Here is a 21,995-nt window from a genome sequence, read left to right as displayed (position 1 = left end):
AAAGGTCATCTGCTTAATAGGAGCCAGTCCATTAGGATATTACAAATTTGATCCAGAAGGAAAGCAATTGGAGAAAAGGGTAAAAATTTCAGCGAGACGTGCTGCTTGACAAAGAATTCATTTGGTGCTAATGGTCCTGCTTCTTGCTACCAACATGAACCACTCTTCCAAAAGGCAGTGCATGAGCAGACATGAACAATAAAGTGATTTGTTCTCAGGAAGCATTCAACCTCTGCCAACAGTCAACCAGATCCAGACAAGGGCTAGGGCAGTCAGACCGGCACATGGCAGACCAAATGAGGAACTGTATCACTTGGCACAGAGCTGCTATTTCCAGCACTTACATCCCATCCTCACGTTAGCTCAACTTTTTCACTCTTCAGAGAAGGAGGACTATGTGTCTGTAATGAAATCTGGATCTACAAAGGCCAGAATTTTTCCTTGAGAGCAGCAGAGGGAGGCGTCTTCACCTCCTAAAATCCCTCAGTAGGTGGTCTGATTTTTGGATGGCCTCTGCATTCATAGCTTTTAGTTACAGCCTAATATATAAGGCACCTTAAACATCTGCAGGATGAATGTTATTGTTTCAGGTATCCACTCCTCTCCATTTGTCCCATTCATTAGCTCTCAGTATCATTAAAAGAAAAACAAATAAAATGAAGTAACACTTTAAAGACTTTTAAAATTAAAACCAGCAAGACATACTGGAAACCATTTTTTAAACTAAATACAGTGCTAGGTCACTCACATTCAGAGTGACCAAAATAACGGACACTCCCCAAATCTGTGGACTTAAATACATATCACAACAGCATTTCCCATATTTGAAGAAGTTACGAACAAAACAAACATTTAAAGCTGTCACCTGGATTTCTTACCATTTGTGTGAAGCGTTTTCACTTTCACTGCCATAAATTACTGCCCTAGTTTCTTGGAAACTTGGACCGTATGCCAAGGACTGCTGAGAGAACTTGTAATAAAAGCAGGACATGTTCCAGAAAGTTATTAGATGTCCTGGGGTGTGCCACTCAGCCTGTTGTTTGGAGAGCATCAGATCCTTAAAGAGCGGAAATCTGGATCATGATCCTGTAACTGAATACAATGGCCTTCCACTGCAGGGTAGAAAGCAGCCTGGAAGTGAGAAGAAACTTGCTTTGAAACATCAGATCCCAACCACTAACAAGATGCCAGGCTAGAAGAATTACTAGTCTGATAATGCAGTAGGACAATGTTCTATGTTCTCACCCAGAAGTTGGTTTCTTTTTAAAATCTATTAGCAGCAGCTTCCTCTACAGCTTGGCCAGAACTGTCTGATCTTAAAGTCTGTTTTGTTTGCCTTGAAACATCTTGCTGTTTGTCACCCGTCAATAAATTCTCAAGACTCCCACTCCTTTTACAATTTATATGAATAGCAGACGTTAGGGAAGTGCAGCATGGCCTGGAGAAGCCCACATGGCTTAGTCACAGAGGTATTTTGGTGCTTGGTTCCCACCGGGGTCAGTGGAGATTTGCAAGGCTACATCTATATCCTCTCTGCTAGCCATGGCCACAGACCTCCTTGAGCTCAGCGTGCCACATGGCACAGCAAGGTGTGTCCAAGGTGGCCTGCAGAGCTCACGCACTCCTTGGTTGGATTATGCTCACTGAGCAAGGGGCACCTCCCAGCTCTCCAACATTTCCTCTCCTGGGAAAGGGCTTGTTCCAATATTGAGCCAGACTGCAAGGAAGTGTGAGGATGGTCCAAACTGCCAGGAAGTTCTGGCTCAAAGATGAATTCAAGCCGCAAGCTAAAAGGTAAGCCTGGATGTACTTAAATACCTGGGAGGAAGGTAGCCTGATTGCTTTTCTGCTACCACTACTCAAAGATGTGCATGAATGCAATGCAGCAATTTTCATCTCTACACTGTAACCTCCACCATGATTTATGAAGACTATTGGATTTTTTTTTTAAAGGAAACAACTCAAAGCCAAACCAAGCAACCACTGTCCCTCCCCATCATGGCAATATTTTGCCTCCAGAGAACTTCCTTGCTTGTCTTTCCCTACACACTTAAATCCTCCAACAAATAATACTCCTGACACCAAACCAATGTCACTGATGGCATCCCACATGCCTGGGCTCTCCTCATGAGAGACCACGAACAATGAATGGTTCATGCCTGCTTTGCAACACTTTTGAGTAAACAATGCTACCTCTGCAGAGGCAGGCCAGGCTGAACAGAAGTGTTTTCAACTCAGGTGGAGACAAAACTGTTGGGAACAGAATTTGTCAATTATAAAACACAGTGAAATGTAAACAAATGCACACCCTAAAAGTTCATGAAACCCCAAACAAACCTATCAACAAGAGAAAGAAAAAAAAAAATCCCTTTAGAAGCATTTTTACCCAGTCACTGCCAGATAATTTGAAAGCACTTGTACAGAATGAGCCCTTCATGCAAATTTAAAAAGACTTATGCAGTTTACGTTTCATATAACACTGTCCATAAACAAAATTACACTGAATATAGAGAAGTTACATCCAAAAGGCATGCTAGCACCACATAGCACTTTGGTCCAGAAAAAACTTCCCTTGCAGATCTGTGTGTCATATGCAATGACTGTATTTGCTCATTGTAAACAAAATCACAGTCCCTTTAAGTACAATCACACCCCTCTCATTCAGGCAGGCCATTTCCACTGCTCCCGTTATGAATTTACCAGGGTGGTGGTGTATCTAGCAGCAGCCTCTACATGGCATATACAAAGAATACCTAACAACTTTTAAGAGTGAGGTGCAGAATTTGCTATGTGTGTGTTACTGACCTCTATCCAGGGACCTTTCAACCCCGAATAGCGGAGTCCTACTAACAAAGGCAGAAACCACATTTCTCATTAGCTTCAAAACCTTCCGACTGGCATCACAGGGGCTTTTTGTGAACAAGACAGAGAAAAGGAGGACACATTACTTCGTTGGCCTCTCAAATTACTGCTCAGCTGATAATTTATTTCTAAGCATATCCATAGTTTCTCTCAAGTATCGGGAAAATGAAATTTCTCAAGCGTTAATATAAAAAACAGTCTCAGTTTTCAAACTCTATACTCACACTCCAGAACATCTGAATTGAACATGGAAAAATGTACATACAGAGTTCTGCATTGCAATAGGCCTGAGTAAGAAACAAACACACATAAACTTCAGCTTGTTCGTTTCAGTCCAGTTCTGCAAGATGCATTTTGTTTTTCACAAATCTTGATCTGCTGGAGCAGTTGTAGCCCTATCTACCAACCACCTTCAGCTGACTTGTAAGGAGTGATAGATACAGTTTTAACCTCAACTAATGGTAAAGCCAGTGAGGTTTTCGGGTGGTTGTTCCCCGCCCCCCCCAAAAAAAGTCTGCACTCAACACTTCTCAAAAGCTGCTCTGCATCTCAGAATCAGATCTGCTCCAACATGAAACTCAGCACTGCTGTAAAATAAATAAAACTCAACTGCTGGAGCATTCTGTGTTATCCGCATATGCAAATGAATGTGCTTAGCACTTCAGTGTTAACAACTTGGCCATTGATATTACCTGCTGGAAAAAAGACAGCATTTCAGAGGAAATGCTCACCCTGCAAAACCACTAGGTGAGTTTTTATGGCTGTTTTCCATTACTGCCCTTTTGTGAACCAGAGGACATTTTTCCATTAATTGTGTTTATCAACTCTGAGAGAAGGTGGATGAATCTAAGCACAAGTCAGAGATTTTCTGTGATTTCTTTGTCTAGCATGGAGCTTTATGCGACAGGAGCTATCAAGTGTCTATAATCACTAGTCCTGCGTCGTTTGGGAGTTAAAGCAACACCTGTGCTCTGCCTGCTTTGTGTTAGGCCTGCGGACATCCTGAAGTTACCGAGCAGTAAATTGTAACGTCCACGTGAATATGACTCGAATTTAAACTGGGGGATATCTTCTCCTACAAAACATCCTGATGCCAATTTTAAGTCTGTTATCCAAAGGGGTTACCTGAACTTGTGCGTGGGAACCCTTTCTGCAAACATCTGACACAGCGTCACTGATCTTGGGGGGTCTCATGGCAACCACAACACACGAGGAAATATCTTTGGCTTTTCACTTGCCACCACATATCAAGAGGCACAATTCAAGGTCTCAGCAGAAGGGTAAAGCTTTCTTCTGGTCCTGTGGAAATGACTGGTGGCTTTACAACTGTTTACTCTAGGGGAAGGTAGTGTCACTATTGGAGTTGCTTTACCTTTCAGGCTGTGTTCCACTTGTTTGTTTCTCAAGGTGAAAATCCAAAACAAAAGCCTTACCTTCTCCCTTTATGTACCTGTCAAAGCATTTCCTTTTGAAGTCTGCCTATGGCAAATACACTCCCTGCTTTTTGTGCATTTCTGCCTCAGTGGCAGCTAATGTTGCTGTTGTCCTAACAGCTGTGTCGCATGAGGGTTATTGAAAAGCCAACCCCCAGTGAAGACTTTAGCATTTCCTGGTCACTATTACTTTTGAGAGAAAGAACAACAAACAGCACTAGCTTCATAATTCACTGGCAGAACTAACTGCTGTTTTTTTATTTAGTGGAGGGCTTCCTGATCTCTCTTACCTAGCCAGCACTTCATATTCACTGAAGACCAGCACAAATTCCATAAAGACATAACCAGTCATTGCTCAGAAGTGAAAAGCATAAAAATGCAACAAAGACCAAAGAATATTGTCCACAGCCACACGTAAAGAGAAAGTTGCTTCTGATCTGTTCACATTCTCATGGTTTCTTCTATGAATGAAGAAACAAAGTTCTTCATTCCAGTGGAAAAAACCGGATTATTCATTCCACAAATGTTAAACAGTAGAATTAAGAAAAAAAACGTAGGAAGGAGGAATAGGAGTGATCGCTGCTGATAAAGCTGCTGATCAGATCCTCAGAGGTGAGCATGGATGCTCCCTTGGGGACTGGCACAGTGTTTTTCAACTGCCACAGGTCAATCAGAAGTTGATGAAATACTTTCTCTCCAGTCTCTGGTGGCCAAACACAGATCTTCCTCCACAAAGACTGCTCCAGGCAGTGAGGCTCTGCACATATGGTGTACATTTTCCCTCCTAGTGCAGATCCTTTGAACACAGATATCTCCCAACTCATTCACAAAGGCATAATTTAAAAAAAAAAAGCAAGTGGCAGGCTAGTTCAGCAAGCAATATGTAAACAAGACAGTTGCTTGGTCAGACTCCTGTGCTGAGCCCCACACACCATCTCCAAAGGCCGTTTACTCTGACACAGAAGGCAGAGAGCAAGAGTTTCTTCTCAAAGTGGCTATGTCACTTTAGAGTAAACTATCGGAGACATTGGGACTATATCCATCTCCCATATCAGTCCTGGGCTGCTGCTGAGACCTTGAATTGTAATAACAAGGCCCTTGTCTTAGCCAGCTTTAGAGATGACAACAGATGCATCCCATCAGATAATCCCTGAACCACCATGCGAGACGTACGCCGTGCAATGTCAATAACCTCACTCTCTTCTCAGTAGGTCGCCAGTAAAGCTCATTACAGGAAGCTGGCTCTGTCCTTCAACAATGTGACAGGTGATTCTCGAGGAAAGGAACTGTTCTCACTTCCTGTAGGACTGGCTGCCTGCAGAGAAACAGCAAGAAAGGGTCTGTCAGCTGAAAGCAGGATTTATTACAAGACAGGAGCTGCCTGAGGGCAACACTTGTTCAACCTGTACAGTGACACAAACACCACAAAGAACATGCACAAAGGCACCTTAACCACTGATGTTGCAACTTAAAAATGCAGAATGTATTTATGGCAACCACTTGTCAGGGGACACTGAAAGAACTTATGGAGGAGCAGAGAGTCACCAGGTCCCAGTCGTGCTCCTGACAAAAATCACTCCTCATTCTTCTGATAGAGATTTTTGCACTACTCTAGCTCCACTGTGCCCTAGACAGAACTTGGTACGCTGCAAACAGTTTGAGCATGCCCACGCAGAGGAGCTTGGAACAAATGCAGAGTAAGGAAGAGGATAGATTAAACCATTCAACCATGTCCACATGGAGCACATATGTGCGGTTGAAAAAGTCTAGATTTGGACATCCACCCTATGTTATAGCCATGCTGCCAGTGTCATCCCTGTACCAGCTATGAAGTGGAATTCACAGAAAATCCCAGCATGGCTGGTTTTATTTGGAGGAGCTTGGTTTTGCTTTAAGGTACAGCTTTAGAGCTCGGCTAACAGCAGCGGGCTACATCTCAGGCAGGTATCTGGCCCCAGGCCTGTAGCTGCACTATGTACCTGTGCTTCCTCTGCATTCCTCAGGCATTCCACACACTCGATGCTCCAAGAGGAGCAGTCCAGCTAGTTCAGCTATGTTTATGTAAAAGCAACTTATTTCCAGAAAATAAACCTATAATAAATATTAAAAGCTAGCTAAAAATGTGTCTCTAAAATAAGTGAGCACACCAAGTTAAGTACAATCAGAAACTCATCTTTTTCTTGTCATGCCCATCAGCTATAAAAACTTGTATTTCTCCAGAAATACCAAGAAATCCACAAGCTAAACATAGTCTTCCACTGGGACAGAATCTCTTGGTATGTAAAAACCTACACACCTATGCAGCAGGCAAATGGGAGGCAGCAATTGCTGAAATCTACTGATTGCTGATATCTGTGCATCTGATACCATTTTTGACTTACAGATAAATCAGCTAGGAAATGAAAGGAACAGTAGCACAGAGCTTTACTAGGGAAACATTAGGGGCTCACCTGCTTCAGATTCCTCCCTGTACCTTTAAGTAACAGCTGGGAATTTAATTACCTTTGAGAACTCAGGTTTGGACATAGGTGCTTAAAGCCCTTTTTAGTCCTTTAAAAATCTGGTCCTTACCACCTTGCTCTTACTTTTCCCAACCATAAAAACCTGTGTGAAAGGCCCTACAAGATGGACAATAATAGGTGCTCTGTGACAGCAGACAACGACAGATACATATACACAAAGTGAGTGGAAGATTACTTGTTTGCAAAATAATTTCTTTGCTATTTTTAGCAGGAAGATAAGAGTTTAACATTCAATTGCTGACACCAAGTCTGTCCCATGGCACATGTGGACAGATAGAAAACAATTACCTGGAACCCAAATAGAAAACTCAGGAGAAAAGGTAAAAGGACACATACTAAGATGTGATGCCTGTTATACATTCAGCTTTAGGATGCACAGACCCAGCAAAGGTAAGAGGTATATTGCAAGACAAATCCTATCCAATAAAAGTTAGAAAAGCCCAAGAGTCTGGACTTACATATTACACATACTTTATCAACAGAGAAACCCAAGTGATGTAGAACTCTGATCATGCTCTGCTTTAATGCAATTTCAAAATAAAATACATTATACACTGTGCCACTGGAAAAGGAACTTACTCCAGAGCCCTATGAGAGCAACATATGTATGTCACATCTTTCATAGGACACATGCACCTAGGAGTGTAAAGCTGCCCTGGAGAAACTAGAAAGTGAAGGGGAGTTTCTGTGCGCGCGCACACACACACACTATGCTTTTCCTTCTTCAGCAGCGCTTCTCCTTTTCAATGGGCTAGTGCTTTTGTAAATGAACTGAAACAGGAACCAGGGACAGACTCTCGGGTGTTAACACCACATTCAGTCAGGGCAGAACAGTGGTCATATCACAGGAAACAGAAAGCGCTGATGTCAGAGGTAAAACACAGGCCATACGCAGCAAAAGTAAAGCCGAAAGAGCTGGCAGTATTACCTAAGCACAAGACTGTTCAAGCAAGTACTCTCTAAGTCAAAACCTCCCTTAACCACCAAGGACATTCCCTTCCATTGCCTCACCTGTACTCCCTGAATGAAACCACCCCATCTCCCTGCACGTGCAACTGTGTGGAATGACAGTGAGTGAGCAACACAGAAGACTTAAGAAGCTCTTTCCAGCTCTGTTGCTGATTTACTAGGCCATTTCAATTCTCTGTGTTTCCTTTTCCCTACCTGTAATGAGGAGCTAACGATATACACATACCTCAAATTTATTGGGAACGTTTGCAAGGTATTATGAGTTACCATGTTTTTGTGAAATGTTTAAAGATAACAGTTACAGCTAAAGAATAGAGCTGATGTTACGTTGTGATCAAATAATCATCACTAAAGCTCTTGCGATACGTTTGGAATAAGAATGTACAGCACATAGCTCCTGCCATTTTCACTGATGATGGACCCAGAGGTGTATTTGAATCCAGCTAGTCCTATCCACACTCCAGAAAAAAAAGCTTACTCATTACTGAAGAATGCATCTTTCTTCCTCCTCCCCCCCAAAAAAACCCCACAGCTTAAACACCATACATGTGTTTACTGTTGTGCGAGCATCCGAGATCAACATTTCCACTTTACTGGGCTTGTGTTGGCTGGCTTAAAGCACGCGTCCATCCTTCCCCTCTAAACTCAAGTCACTGCCCTCCTCTCTTCTGAGCCTGCTGCAAACTTAAACCTCTTCAGGCAATGACACATCCATATGGTTCTTAAATACAAGTCTCCAGCAGAATGATGACTGCCACAAGCCGCACACCACGTCTGGCTGTCTGCTTACTAGGCCGCCCTGAGCCCATCTTCTGAACTGCCTGACATCTGGTCTACATTCAGTTGCAGTGTAGACACACCCAAGGATCCAAATTCAAGAACATTAAACAAGTCACACAGCGGAGTGAACAAGTGTCTAAAGAAAAGGAAAAAGTCTAATGACATCTAGAGAAAGTCTAATACGAGACTAGAAGCTTCCCCCAAACTTCTGAGAATTTGGGCCACCTATCTCTACCTAGAGACAGGAAAAAGCATGTCTCTTAACTGCTCACATGACCGCCTGGAAATAGGAGGAGTGTTCAGCAGGATATAATTACATGGTTGCACATCCTGCAGATGACAACTACAATGTCATGTACTCCTGGCACATTTGTAGCATACAACTTCATTCCTGGAGACCTACTACAGCGCTCCCTCCTTTCCCACCCCAAGGACTGACAAACAGAATTATGATTTTTTCCACTTACTCTGTCTGCTTCTTGTGGATGATCCCGAGGAGCTGGGACGGCTTGATTGTTGGGGTCCAGACTGAGAGAACTGAGGGGCAATGGCCGGGATCTTTCCCTTTCTAGGGCTGGCACTCTGCACTTCAGGAGTGCGAGGGATCTTGGGTTTGCTGGTGAAGGCTGAGGGAAACTCGCTGTAGGAAGAGATGGAAAGGGTTAGCAATGCATGGAGAAATACGTATGCATAGTAAATCTGCAACCAAGTGAAACCTGCAGTACATGCTGTGACAGTACATGCTAAAAATTCAGGAAAGGAACATGGCACCACAGTTACTGCCCTGGGGCATGTACTCACCGCACAGCCTCTAAACCTGGTTCTATCGACCTGTCTATCCTACTCAAACCTGGTTCCTTGGACAACAGTATTGAACAGGTTCAGTTCACTTAAACTGCAAACAAGTAATAGATCTTTAGCTTGTTTTCCATTGTATTTATCACACAAACAGACTCAATCTGAGGTACAAAAAACATACAGAAATGCTACGGCACAGGAATACATCCTTTTAGAGCACAGACACTATTATTTCTCCTAGGTATAGGTCACAATCTTGGCAGACATAGGCAGCCTCCCTGGCTCCCAGCTGCGATAAGATTTGCAGAACTCCCTGAAGGCTTTGTCAAAAGAGCAAAAAGCTGTAATGGCATCTATGAAATAAAATTCCCTAAGCACACAGGTTCCTTGTTCACACTGAGAACATAAAACAGCTGCTGCTATTTCACAGTCTGCATGTGCTGCAAAGAATACCATTCTTTAAAATTTAGTCCATGACTGTGTGAGGGTATACTGTTCTTCCCCACCCCCAGCATCAATATATTTTTCCCCAGGTACAAAAATGGGAGGCTACTAGGAAACAGCAAATCTCTAAAATAATTCTGAATTTATATTAATGTTTGCTCTAGTAAGTCAATTTTCTCTTAAAAGGAGAAAAGGTTTAACTGAAATAACAGCTACATGAAAAAACTCATCATATTTAGAAGGAAATAAAAGCAGAGCTAAAGGCAGAAGATCGAAAAAGGTGCCATCTAAAGAAAGGTGATTAAAATGGAAAGTCCCCGTGTTATCAGCTCCATCAAAAGAATCTTTGTGACCATCAGAAAGGGTGATTAGGAGGATTTTCAAGACATTTAATCTTCTCTCCTCCCCTGGGAATGCTGCTGAGTCAGTGCTGATAAGCCCTTCCATACCCCTACTTCACCTTGCAGGGAGATTTGAAAAAGTGTTTCTTTTGTATTTTAAATAGCATTAATTGTCTGTCTTTTGCATATGTATACGCTAACTATTAAGGACAGAGACATGCTAACTGGTCTGCTAAGAGCCATCTCTGCAGCCCTCTACCTATCTCTGAGTATTACAAGTATTATGCTTGTCTCGACATTTCAAAGGAGGAGGTGGCAGATGGCAGCAGAAACATACTAGCAAAACAAAACCAAAAAAGTAAGATTGGCTAGATAAAACCCCAAGCCGTGGACCACAGACATATTTAAATATCTCTCTCCATAAAATAGTCTCATTGTCACTGCTTTTTTGTCATTTTATTCACTTTGGTTCAAGAGCTGGGTTTTCAATTCACTAGTGCTCTTCTTGGTAACCTTATGTGTACTATAGTATGCTAACGCAGATAAAAAAGGAAGATCCAACAGCCTCACAGCAGTTTTTGAGCCATAAATGAGCTTTTTTCCCCTTATTCAGCAATAAATAACAAAACCCTGGATCTGTATTCTCACACACTAAAAAGCGTTTTGATAGCCATGAACAATCTTCACAGAGTGCCACTGCAGTAACCTCAGCAGCTACACTGTAAGCACTCTGGAGACAAAGCAAAGCAATGCAACCAGAGTCACTATACTTTACCAAAGAGAGAGAGACACAGTGGTCACACAGGATGGCTCATATCTTTGCAAACTCTTTAGGAAAGGATTATATGAAATAAACTGGTAGCAAACACTGTAAAGTTGGAAAAAAAACTGCTGTTTTTCTAACAGGATGCAGAGCAGATCTCGGCCTCCATGTGCCCAGGTGACACAAAACCACCTCATCTTTTACTACATCAATAAATAGGCCAAGATCAACAGAAAAGAATTACTCCTCAAAATAACACAGAAAACTACTACTTGACATCCTCTAGAACTTGATGAGATGAAGAAAGAAGAAGCAAAATCTACTGTGGGAAAATGTTCCGTTTTATTTGGTTAAGGAGTCATTTATGACAAGGTATGGTAATTTGAGAGCAAGTGCTGGAACAAAAAAAAAAACCCCAAAACAACCAAATAAAAAACCAAACCGACAACAAACTCACACAGAAACCTACATTTGCATTGAGAAGAAAGAAAACTGTTTACTTAGAAAAACTGAAATAATTGTCTATAAAAAAGTGCTCAACAGACTGAGACTGGGATCGGAATAATCAACCAGGAGACGTGACAGGACTTGAACATACAGAGATGAGTTAGACCATTTTCTCCAAGAGAAATACACTTGGACTTTTGGCCATTTTTACCAGATTTTCAGAAAAGCAAGACCATTAGAGACTTAAGAAGGTCCTGCAGAGTTTAAGCTCTTTATTATGATGATACTGGATATAGTCAAAATAAAAAAAAATAAGGGCTTTTTCGGCCAGCCACAACTGTAAACTCAAGTCTATTACAAATTTATCCTTGATTAGCTAAAAAGCACAACAGATCTATATTCTTTCATGATCAAAATGCAGCAGGGAATAACAATGCAGGGGCAGCTGCCAGTCTGACATGCATCAGCTAGAACAATCATCTGTTCCTGTGGAAATAAAACAACTGCAACAGACATATCACTACTAGGGCCTCATTCTTCTCTCAGACTGATTTAGTGTAATTTCACTGATCTCTGTGCAGTTAAATTCCCAATTTATACTGCTAAGGAAGAGGGGAAATAGCAGTGACCACTTCATCACACAACTCATCCCTCCTTTTCCCATACATACCTCTTCTAGGAAGAGGTATTTGCCTAGTAGGAAGGAGACATCTTTTACAGTGGTCAAAAATGACCAAAGCTATGACCAAAGCAGCGATTTATTCGCTGTTTGTTTTGCAAACAAATAAAAGTATGCTTCCAAGAATGAAAGAATGAAAAGGCAGGTCTAGCTATTGCAACACCAACATACTAACAAAAAGACCCTTGACATAGGAAACCTTGTGTTCGCTTGGACTGTGAATGGCTACATTCCCATATCCGTAACTCGAGGCTACATTTGTAAATATAAATTACTGTACACATGCTAAGGAAGCACGCAATGAAAAGATATTATCTTCTGCAGTATACTGCACCTGTGCCTTCAGTTAGAGATCCATCTATAACTGAGATTTAGACATATATTTATGAAGAAAAATTAAAGATTACTGGGGACACGTCTTTTTAATAATAGATTATGACTGTAGAGAAGCAAAGTCTGTCACTAAGGTGGGGGGCAAGACGGTGCCAATTTCGCTTCTTGCAAGCCAAAGCCTGAAAAATAATCTCTCTCTCCATCACAAAGCAAGCAATTTGGCCATAAAATTCTCATGGTCTATTTGTATTTGTAGTATGTGCTTAGCTACTGTTAGGACAGGCAACAGAAATAAAACCAGTAATGCTGGGATAGGGGTATGACTACTAAGCACTTCAGCTGCTAACCAGTGATAATTTGTTGACAATATATAATTTCTCAGATCTCACCATGGAAACAGCACAACTGGGGGGGGAAAAAAAAAAGCAAAACACAAAACCACACCAAACCCCCCCAAAAAACCCCAAAACCACACACAGGCATCGATAGGCCAGAAGGAAACAAAGCTCTAAGCAGAAAGTCCAATTTTCAGAAGTGCTAGAGCTTTAACTGACACAAATAACTAAGGACTTCTGAAAAATCAGATCCATGAAGAGTTGGTAAAACCTTTCCTTTAACACATCTCCACCCATTCTGTGTTTCACTTCTGGAATGTACTTTTAAAATTTCTCTACACTCACTGTTTAAAACTTGGCCCAATCAAATTAGCTATAGGAAAAAGCTGTTAATGTCTGAAGGACACATGCGGGCCCTGAAAAACTTCGGTAAACCTTGGTCCAATTGCTAATGAATTCCTAGTTCTCATCCAAGATATAACATCACAGTCCTACAGATGACAAAGGCTTCACAAAGGGCTCAAGGTATGAACAGGAGAAGGAGAACAAGATCTTTCATCTTCTTTTGACAGAAATTGTTTCAAGGAAGAGTTGAAACCCATTGCTGGGAGAACTCATAATATTGCCTCCCTTGCTATACCTGTCTAGTGGACAAATCAGGGACTCTGATCAGCAGTGCTAGCGACTCAGCATGTTTAAACAGTCTGAATCCACTTAAAAGCTTAATTTTTCTTCCTTCTGCAAGTTAATTCCTGCCCTGTTCCCACAGTCCTACCTATTTCTTTACTAATAAATGATTTTTCATGGGTTAGAGTCAAGCAATCTAAGGAAGAAATCAGGAAGTTTTATTTGCAGAAGACTGCTTTGTGCGTACATGTGAAGTTCATTAATAATGTCTTGCTTGAGATTTCTCCCATTCTGGACCAGATGCTTAGAAATTGAACAGCTGCCTCTGGCACAGCTAAGGGTATTTTGTTTGGCAAGTACCACCACAGCTGTCTCAGACCAGATTACATCATACATCAAATGACTTCACAGATTGTCTTTACAGCAGCATGGAATTAGCTGGTAAGTCTCCTCAGACTCCTCTTGCACTTTTAGATACTCCTCTGGATAAATCATACCTATGCGATTGCCCATTTACTTCGTCCTGGGTGAAGTCAGTGGATCGGGAAGACAAGATATTGTCATCAGCTGGGATGCTTCGGTCCATTCTATGGCTTGATGAGAATACTTTAGATGACTTCATTTCAACTGCTATTTAAAAAAGAAACACAGTTCAGTGAGGAGTTGCCTCTTTACAATTTTACCAGAAACACAAATCAAGTCACAGTTCCTGCTGTATGAAGGAAACCTTGAGATAATGGCAGGCTACTGAGTTAGTGTGGCAGAGTGCATTACGGCTCATCAGCTGAGCCAAGCCAACTGCAAGCATGTATACTTCCAGCCCTTAGCAGTTGGAAAGTGAAACATGCTTGGGTCATTTTCAAAGCAGCTACACTCTGCATTTGCAATGGGCTAGGAGTATGCAGACCATCAGTTAACGTATATCAGCTAATGACTGGTATCTCATTAAAGCCACAGGAATGCAATCACTTGCAGTTGTCTGTACATACCCATAGTAACGGGCAGCCACTGCGGACAAAACCCCAGTGTTTTACACTTCTGTCAGGCATCAGGTCTATTACATTTGTTCAATAGACCTCACTTTCTGCCTTGCACTAATGGAGAAGGGAAGGACGGTCAGTTTGCTGAGAGACACAAGGCTATGAAGATGTGCAAGTTCAGTAAGAATTTAGGGAAAATCCCTAGCTCCATTCCTCCCACGCTCAGGACAGGTTGCTGTCCTGATTTGCTCTCACATGCTGATATGGATGTAGATCAGGTCACTTTCAGACAAGCTTTTGGCTGCCCAGCGCACGTTCTGTCTGACATTCAGCATAATAAGTGTAGTAAGATGATCAGGGTTCATCTTTAGTCCATAAGTTTTCTGCTCATAGGAGACAAAAAAGAAAAAAGAGCCAGAATTATTGATTCTTTACTGAAGTGATAAAAAGGGAGGATGGACCCAGACAAAATCAGATTGACTCAAGAACAGCTGAATATATCCAGGCACGGAGGACATTAAGAACTGCTCCTATTTTTAGAAAACAAAGGAGGATCAAGGTTTCTTGAGGCTAAACTTAGCTTCCTTGAGATATGACCTTGATGACGCTAACTGTTCACATGAAGCTTTTATTCTAACTGTTTTTTCAGTCTTGGTCTCTTACTATTCATTTCACGACTTGACTGCGTGAAACTTTGAATCCCAAAGTATTCATGTGATGCTGGAAAACACATATTCTGAAGTGAGCAGGTTCCTGGTACTGCATAATGACCATCAGAACAAGATCAGAACTCAATAAATTGCATATTTATTTCACAAATATGTTTGGCAGGGCATGATTAGACTCTCTAGAAGCAGTACAATTATTTTTACACCTTTCTGTTATGTACTGTCCCCTGCCGTATCTTAGAAGGCACTAGAAGAGAAAGGGCTTATTTTCCACTGTCTTAAATTAAAGCCTTTCCAATTTAAAAATTACAAAACCCACTGCCTTTTGGAAAACAGGGGGTGTCCAAAGACCCAGTCCAATTATCATTATATGGAATGAAAGTCCTGTCACTGACATCAACAACCAGGGGATCCAGCAGTGCAGTGTCTCTTTTCTCTTCTCTTTTCTTCTACTCCTCATTTCTAAACCCCAAAAGGTAAGAAAGACAAGCATGTATTTCACTGGCTACTTGCAAAAACCTGAAACAAACCTCTGGCAATCCTTCAAGTAGCTCAGTGTTGTTTTATAGCCTGGATTAGTGCTAGGAAGAATTGTCTCTGCCACACAAAAATTATGTTTTTTACATTTATAATGCATATAAACATACAGCATAATGCTGTATATTCTGACCTCCAAGATTTTTCTACAAGAAAAGAGTATAATCTAGTAGTCTTATTAGTATCCACCTGCATATAATTTTGACTGAAAACAGCTAACAAACTGTTTTAGACAGAGGCTACAAGCACAGCTCTGACAATATGAAACATTAAAGTTGGCAGAAATTTCTTCAGCATGAAGGCTTTATATCAATATTCTCCATCAAAAATGAACAACATTTACTTTGCTGACTTACTCAGGCTCCCTGTTTAAACCTCCCCACAAATCTCTACAAGCAAACTGTCAGACAGCATCAGCAGCACAGAAAAAGTGACAGAGGTGAGTGAATGCATTTCACTGTCAAGAAATTATCAAAATGTGGTTCAGAAGGCACGCTGGGTTCCTGGTGGCTGCATAATGCCTTAGAAATTGCACCCAATTACACTTTAAAACAGCAAATAGGAACACCTTTGATACCTGCTTGGCTTAATTTCCTTTATGAAGCACGAGTATGTAAAACTCAATTTTTTTTTCTTCTATATAGGAAAACTGTCAAGTCAATATGCTTTTGATTAGCTTACAGCCTCTGCTGTTCTGAGTTGCTGCCCTGGCCAGCTAACCTCCCCGCAGAATGGGCTCAGCTATACTCAAGATGCTACTGCGCAAAGCGAGGCTTGAGGACAGCAGCTCTCATACCTACACAACAGCGAGAACCCAAGTGCCCATCTTGAACAGGAGCTTCATCTGCTTCTATCATACGGCTTTCATTGAGCATGTTATATTTATTAGCTCTAGGCATTACGCAAGCAAATTCCTGTCTGCAAGACGTTGGTTACTTTTCTCAGAATCCTTTTCATTTCCTCTAGGAAATTTAAAAAAATAGAAGAGAGTAAAAAGTATGCTATTCCTTTACTGCTTCAAAGCATATTTTTCAGCAAAGTAAAGGCATGCTTTGTCTGAATTTATTAATAATTCTGTACCGGATATGCTGCAAGATCCTTTATCTAAGACTGCAGAACATTTTGCCTTAAATCCCTTAATCGGAAATGTTAATGAATCCCTGCAAGAAGGTTGAAACTCCCACATCCGAAGTTCCATGATCCTGTGGCTATCAGAAGTTCAGAAATAAAGTATTTCAGAAGCCTATAACCTTTTAAATTCCATCACATGTTTCTGAGCTCTCAGGTCCAGCTGAGTTTGCATTAATTTCAGTTTAAGTTGCAAGGACAGAATCTTTAGCAGCATCACCCACAATGTAGCTATACAGCACAGGGCTTCCCATCCTCCACAACCTTTTATGGTTTGAATGTTGTTGCAAATCTAAGCAGATAACTGCAGCTGCCTTCAACTTTAATACAGAGGTCTAGCCAACAGAGCCTGCAGGTGCCAGCAGACAGTGATTCATTTAGATCCAAACAAGGGTATATTTGATCAAGTAAGGGGCTTTGCCTGTTGGGAAGTGCACTGCCTCTGGACTGCAGCTCTCTCCCTAGGCAGAGGACATCGCAGAATGAAATACAGTATACTTTGCACATTGGAAGCCCTGGGTATGATCCTTGGCCCTTTCACAGGAAGCAAGATGGAGCGAGGCAAGTGAGACCATTGGTCTCTGCTGACCACACGTTACCTTCTGTAGCCATTCATTCAGCTCGAGCCAAAATCCAACTGTGTGCCCCAGGGTCTTGCAGACTGCCCCAGGGTCTACAAATGGAGGGCCAGTTCCAAAGCTACGTTTAAAAAAAAAATCTACAACACACAAGCTAGGCCCCAAACGCCTGCCCTGGTCAAGAAAGATAGCAACAGTTAACGACAACATTCACAGAACATCCTTACATGAAGGGGAAATGCAGAGGTCAGAAATGCTGGACCTGCTCCCACCACAAATGGGAGGATGACCACTCGGCAGAGACTGCAGCTTCTCATCCCTATCATGGCAAGAATTGGTATCGTTTTCTGGCCTGGAGGAGAAAGGAGAATGCAGGGTGATGAGTGCTTGCAGTATAGAAAGTTGCATGAGAGTAAATTCTAATTTCTTCTAATTGCCTGTAATGACATAGAAGATATTGAAATTATTTTATATTTCATATTGCAAACTAGTGCTAAGGACATAATTTAACTGTGTGACTGTAGCTCCCCCAAACCAGCTGATGTTAGATGTATTTGAAATTAACGTTTTTTCCTACTGCAATAAAAGAGCCAAGGAAAGGAAACCATAATTCCTTGCAGTCTGAAGACCCAAACTACCAGCAGGGCACTTAAAGAAAAAGACTGTAGCAGTGGGCCTGAGAGGTCTTCAATACTTAGCTTTTTCAAGGATTTAAGATTTGATCCTGGATACAAGGATTTCACTTTACAGAGCAATACGCAATACAGACTTAAAAACAAAGCAGATAAGAAGTAGAAGTGTTGATCTCCCAAGTGAGGTGGATCAATGAGAAACTGAACTCGCTGAAGGACAGAACAGGGACAAGATTGCTTAGTAATAAGCAATAAAACACAGCAGAAGCAAAAGGGGTGTGAAAAGTGTGTGAAAAGAAGTTGGCAGACACAGAAGTTTTCCCTGTCCAATATCAAGTTAAGGTAACTAGACTCTATTTCTAGTTAGAAAGGATGCAGTCCAAGGAGGCAGTTAATGATTTCACAGCTAAATCAGTTTCTAAGGAAACAGCTAGCAGAATATTAAGTAGTTCAGTTCCCCTCGAGTGATCTCAGCCAGTGAGTCTTTAAAGAGGAGGAAAATAAAAAAAAAAGGTGCAAAAAAAAAAAAAAGCAGCTTTCCAGTATTTCCTGGCTCCCTCAGCTCCACAGAGCAAGAGCTTGTCCATATAGGGATCCCATGACAATTAATGTGAAGTAACTAGAGCCTTGTCTGCACTGGGAAGTCATAGAAAAATTAGCATGGAATAGCTGCTACATGTGCAGTGGCTATTCTGCATTAATTTTCTGTGTGAATACTTCTATTCAGCACTAGAAATCCACCCCACTCCCCTTTTGGAGGTATGAACCAGCAACTCAAAGAGATACGTTATAGAATCTCCATCAACTGCTTCCTCTTTCATGATGATGTTAAAATGGAATATGTTACATCGAGTCTCACATGAAGGACTTCAAACAAGTTATATTCACTTCAATTCTGAATGCAAGCATTTACACAGATTTTTAATGTAGTTTAACTACTCTGCTGAACCCAAAACTTCAGATAATTCAGATGAACTGTCCTGAATTGTCCCTGGGTAGACAAGCTGCACACAAGGCTAAAACGTCTGACATTTTTCATGCCATTTCATCTGACACAAACACAAGCCACTTAAATTATTTAAGATAAGAAATACATGCAGTTCAGGTATTGCTTTCAAATTAAGGCAGCTAAGATTTGGTCACTTTCACTGTCTTCCTCTTGCAAGGCTTCCTAAGAGAGTATTTCCTCATTTTAGTAAATGAATTTGTACTAAAATTAGAACAGCATAAAAGCCATCAAAGCTTGTCTTTTTCTGTTGTGGAATCTAGTTCAAGAATGTCTTCATATATTCACTGCAGCTTTCTTGCACACAAATTAGTTAGATATAAAATACAAACTTCTCATTCAGGGTGGTATCTCACGCTTCCTACTTAAAACACTCATATTATTTCTACCATTTGGCCAGAGCAGAAGGGAAATTAATTTTCACATGTTTTCACCATGTTAGATTTCTGTTGTTTACATTTTTCCTCCCTAGTTGCACAGTGAGGCAATCTGTAAAGACTGCTTCACACCATCAAACTAACACTTCTCTTAGACCCAAAGCTGCCAGAACCAGTATGGTAGAAAGGTGTTTTTAATTTGTATCCAGCAATGACCTGAAGCCGTCTTGCGGAGGCATGAGCTGCACAGCTGTTCATAAGGAGATTCAAGTTTTGACAAAATACCGGACCAGCACCACTCCAGTATCCCAGGATACTGTTAAGTAAACATACTGCCAGGGTAGATGGTGGTAAGGAGAGGCACGCAATCACTTCTAGAGATTATTTCTGAGGCACAAATTGCAGTGTGTGACATGGCACCAGGAAATAAAAGCCACTAGGTTTGCCACCGTTTTTCTGACTTCCTTGTAGGAAAGTCACTTCATTTTCACAAGCTTGTTTTATTCTCCACTTACAAAGCAGGAATGTAATGCTGAGACACTTTAGTAGTAACTAAGATTTATTCCTGAAAAATACTTTCTAAATAGACTGTAAGGCTACCCTCACAGCTGATTCCACAGAATCAATCCAGGTCTCCTAGCCCACCATGGGCAAAATACTGCGCAGGGAAAGTGGGACCTTGAATTCGGTAACGCTGACCCCACAGTAAAATGGGGCTGTATATTTAGTCATATATTAGCCAGTTTAGATTTTTAAGGCCTGCAGTTCTGCTGCAGGAAAATGATTATATAATCACTATGCTACTAACATGAGCTTATATTAATTAGTTGCTGTTTTCTTCTTCCACACAAACACACACACATTTAATATATAGGGAGACGGCTTGCAAAAGCTGTGGACATTATGATGGTGCAAAAGTTGACTACTGTGAGAAAGGACAAAGTAAAAACTCCAAATCCGCATTCAGGCTATACCAGGAAGAAGAAGTAGGCACCATGCTCAAACAGATGCCATTTTTTCCAGGCTAGTACTCAGAAGAAAAATAAAGACTGTGCAAGACAAATTCTGCCCTGGGACAGCCAAAGGTTCTTTTTCTGCTTTGGAAGTGTGTGTTTCATTCATCTTACTTTTTTAAAAAAAAGAAATGCCTTCCAGGGCTTTTTCCATGCCCAGATCTAGTTATGTTACACTTGTCCATTCTAAGGCCCTGGTAACATAATCAATATAATCCCATATGAATGGCACTGCTGCCAAAAAGACATATTTGGATGACTCAGGAGGGCTCCCAGTCAGATCACCTGCTTGTATGAATGCTAATGCCAGCACAAGACAGTAGGGGGGAATAAACATGGGCAAAATAAAGCTGCGACCATTCCCTATCCAAAAGAGTAGACTTCGATCAGATTCAACTACACCTGTGTAATAACAGCCTATATCAGTCCTCGTTGTTTTCTGTATGGATCTTCCACACTAAAATGGGGAAGAAATGTATTTTAAGAAATAGAAAATACGAACATGAAAGCAAAGAGTGGCAGGGGGGATGACACGGGACAGTCTTCGGTCTTCAGGACTGATACGTTCTTCTAAGAACCACCTCTACATTCTAATTTCATTATACTGTTGTATTTCAGGTTACTCATTCATTTTAACGTACTTAGCTATACCAATACTGTGACTTTTGAGTACTATTATCTATACTTTGTTAGAGTTACTTGTAGTCTCTCAGCTTAAGTATCCGCAGAAATGAAAACATTAAATCCTCTTGATAAATTGCTGCCTGTATTGTAGCTACCTGGATGTGATCAAATCCAAAACTGTACGCAACTGAAAGTAAAAAAATCATTTAAATTTGAGATCCCATTAGTATTTTACTTCCTCAGTCAGGACAGTGAAAAGAAGTCCCATCTCGGAAATTAAAAGATTAAGATATACTTGTTCTAACAGAAGGCAGAGCATATTCAAGGAGCTCTGTACTGTAAGATTTCTTTATTCCATTTACAATGCTGCCTTCTACCTCTGACCCCAATCACACCAAGAGCAAGGTGTCACAGATCCCCCCGCTGGAAAATGTATTTCTTCCAAAGCAGGAAATCCAACATAACAAGATTTTTGTCTTTCCCATTTTCTTTTTAATCTGTCCTCTTATGGGTGGCTAGCAAATCTCCCCAGAGCAATATACCTTCTTGCTTATAAAGTGGAAGATCCCAGGCATTTTAGACACTCCATGCAACTTAACAATAGAATATATTATGAGAAGATGAAAGGACTATGAACACGCAGGATATAATGCCAATTTAAATCAAACTGATAAGTAAACATTTACTCAACTATTCCAAGTATGTGACCTCAGCCAGTGGACCTTTCTCTGCCTACAATATTCCTCTCCTTTCTTTTTTTGAAATTATCTTTAAGGAATGACAATGGCAATGCACTTTCAGGTAGGGAAGGTTTATTTATCAGGCATTGTTGGGGTTTTTTTTGTTGTTTTGTTTTTTAAAGGAGCTTAAAAAAAAATCTAACTTGGTCTCATTTGTTTGGACTTACATTAGATACACAGATCTGTGATAACCTGGCGTCACAGGTCTCTGGAGAGGCTCATCTATACTCTGATGGACACCAGGAAACAGCTTCTTCTTGGTTTTTGGAGTATGAGTCATTATCTGATACGCAGAAAATAAAGAAATGGGGAGGAAAAAAAAAAAAAAAGAATGCAGTGGAAAGACAAGTAACTGGAGCCATAAAGAAAATTTTGTAGA

The 21,995-nt window shown here is 41.0% G+C and overlaps 1 protein-coding gene across 2 annotated transcripts in view; it reads right to left on the bottom strand.

The window, feature by feature from the left end:
- Nucleotides 1-2,965: 2,965 nt before the first annotated feature.
- ARMC9 (armadillo repeat containing 9) overlaps nt 2,966-21,995 on the bottom strand; it is a 72,346-nt gene continuing 53,316 nt past the window's right edge. For both annotated transcript variants that reach the window (XM_075157155.1, XM_075157156.1), the window contains 5 exons: nt 21,784-21,899; nt 17,452-17,576; nt 13,831-13,963; nt 9,034-9,206; nt 2,966-5,610 (listed from right to left, as the gene is read on the bottom strand). In XM_075157155.1, coding sequence (XP_075013256.1) covers nt 5,588-5,610; nt 9,034-9,206; nt 13,831-13,963; nt 17,452-17,576; nt 21,784-21,899 — 570 coding nt within the window. In that variant the 3' untranslated portion in view covers nt 2,966-5,587. The remainder of the gene's footprint in view (nt 5,611-9,033; nt 9,207-13,830; nt 13,964-17,451; nt 17,577-21,783; nt 21,900-21,995) is intronic.

This window comes from Calonectris borealis, chromosome 9, assembly GCF_964195595.1.
Source record: "Calonectris borealis chromosome 9, bCalBor7.hap1.2, whole genome shotgun sequence".
NCBI lineage: Eukaryota > Metazoa > Chordata > Aves > Procellariiformes > Procellariidae > Calonectris > Calonectris borealis.
The sequence above is the reverse complement of the archived record's forward strand: the minus strand, read 5'-3'. Positions and strand labels throughout refer to the sequence as shown.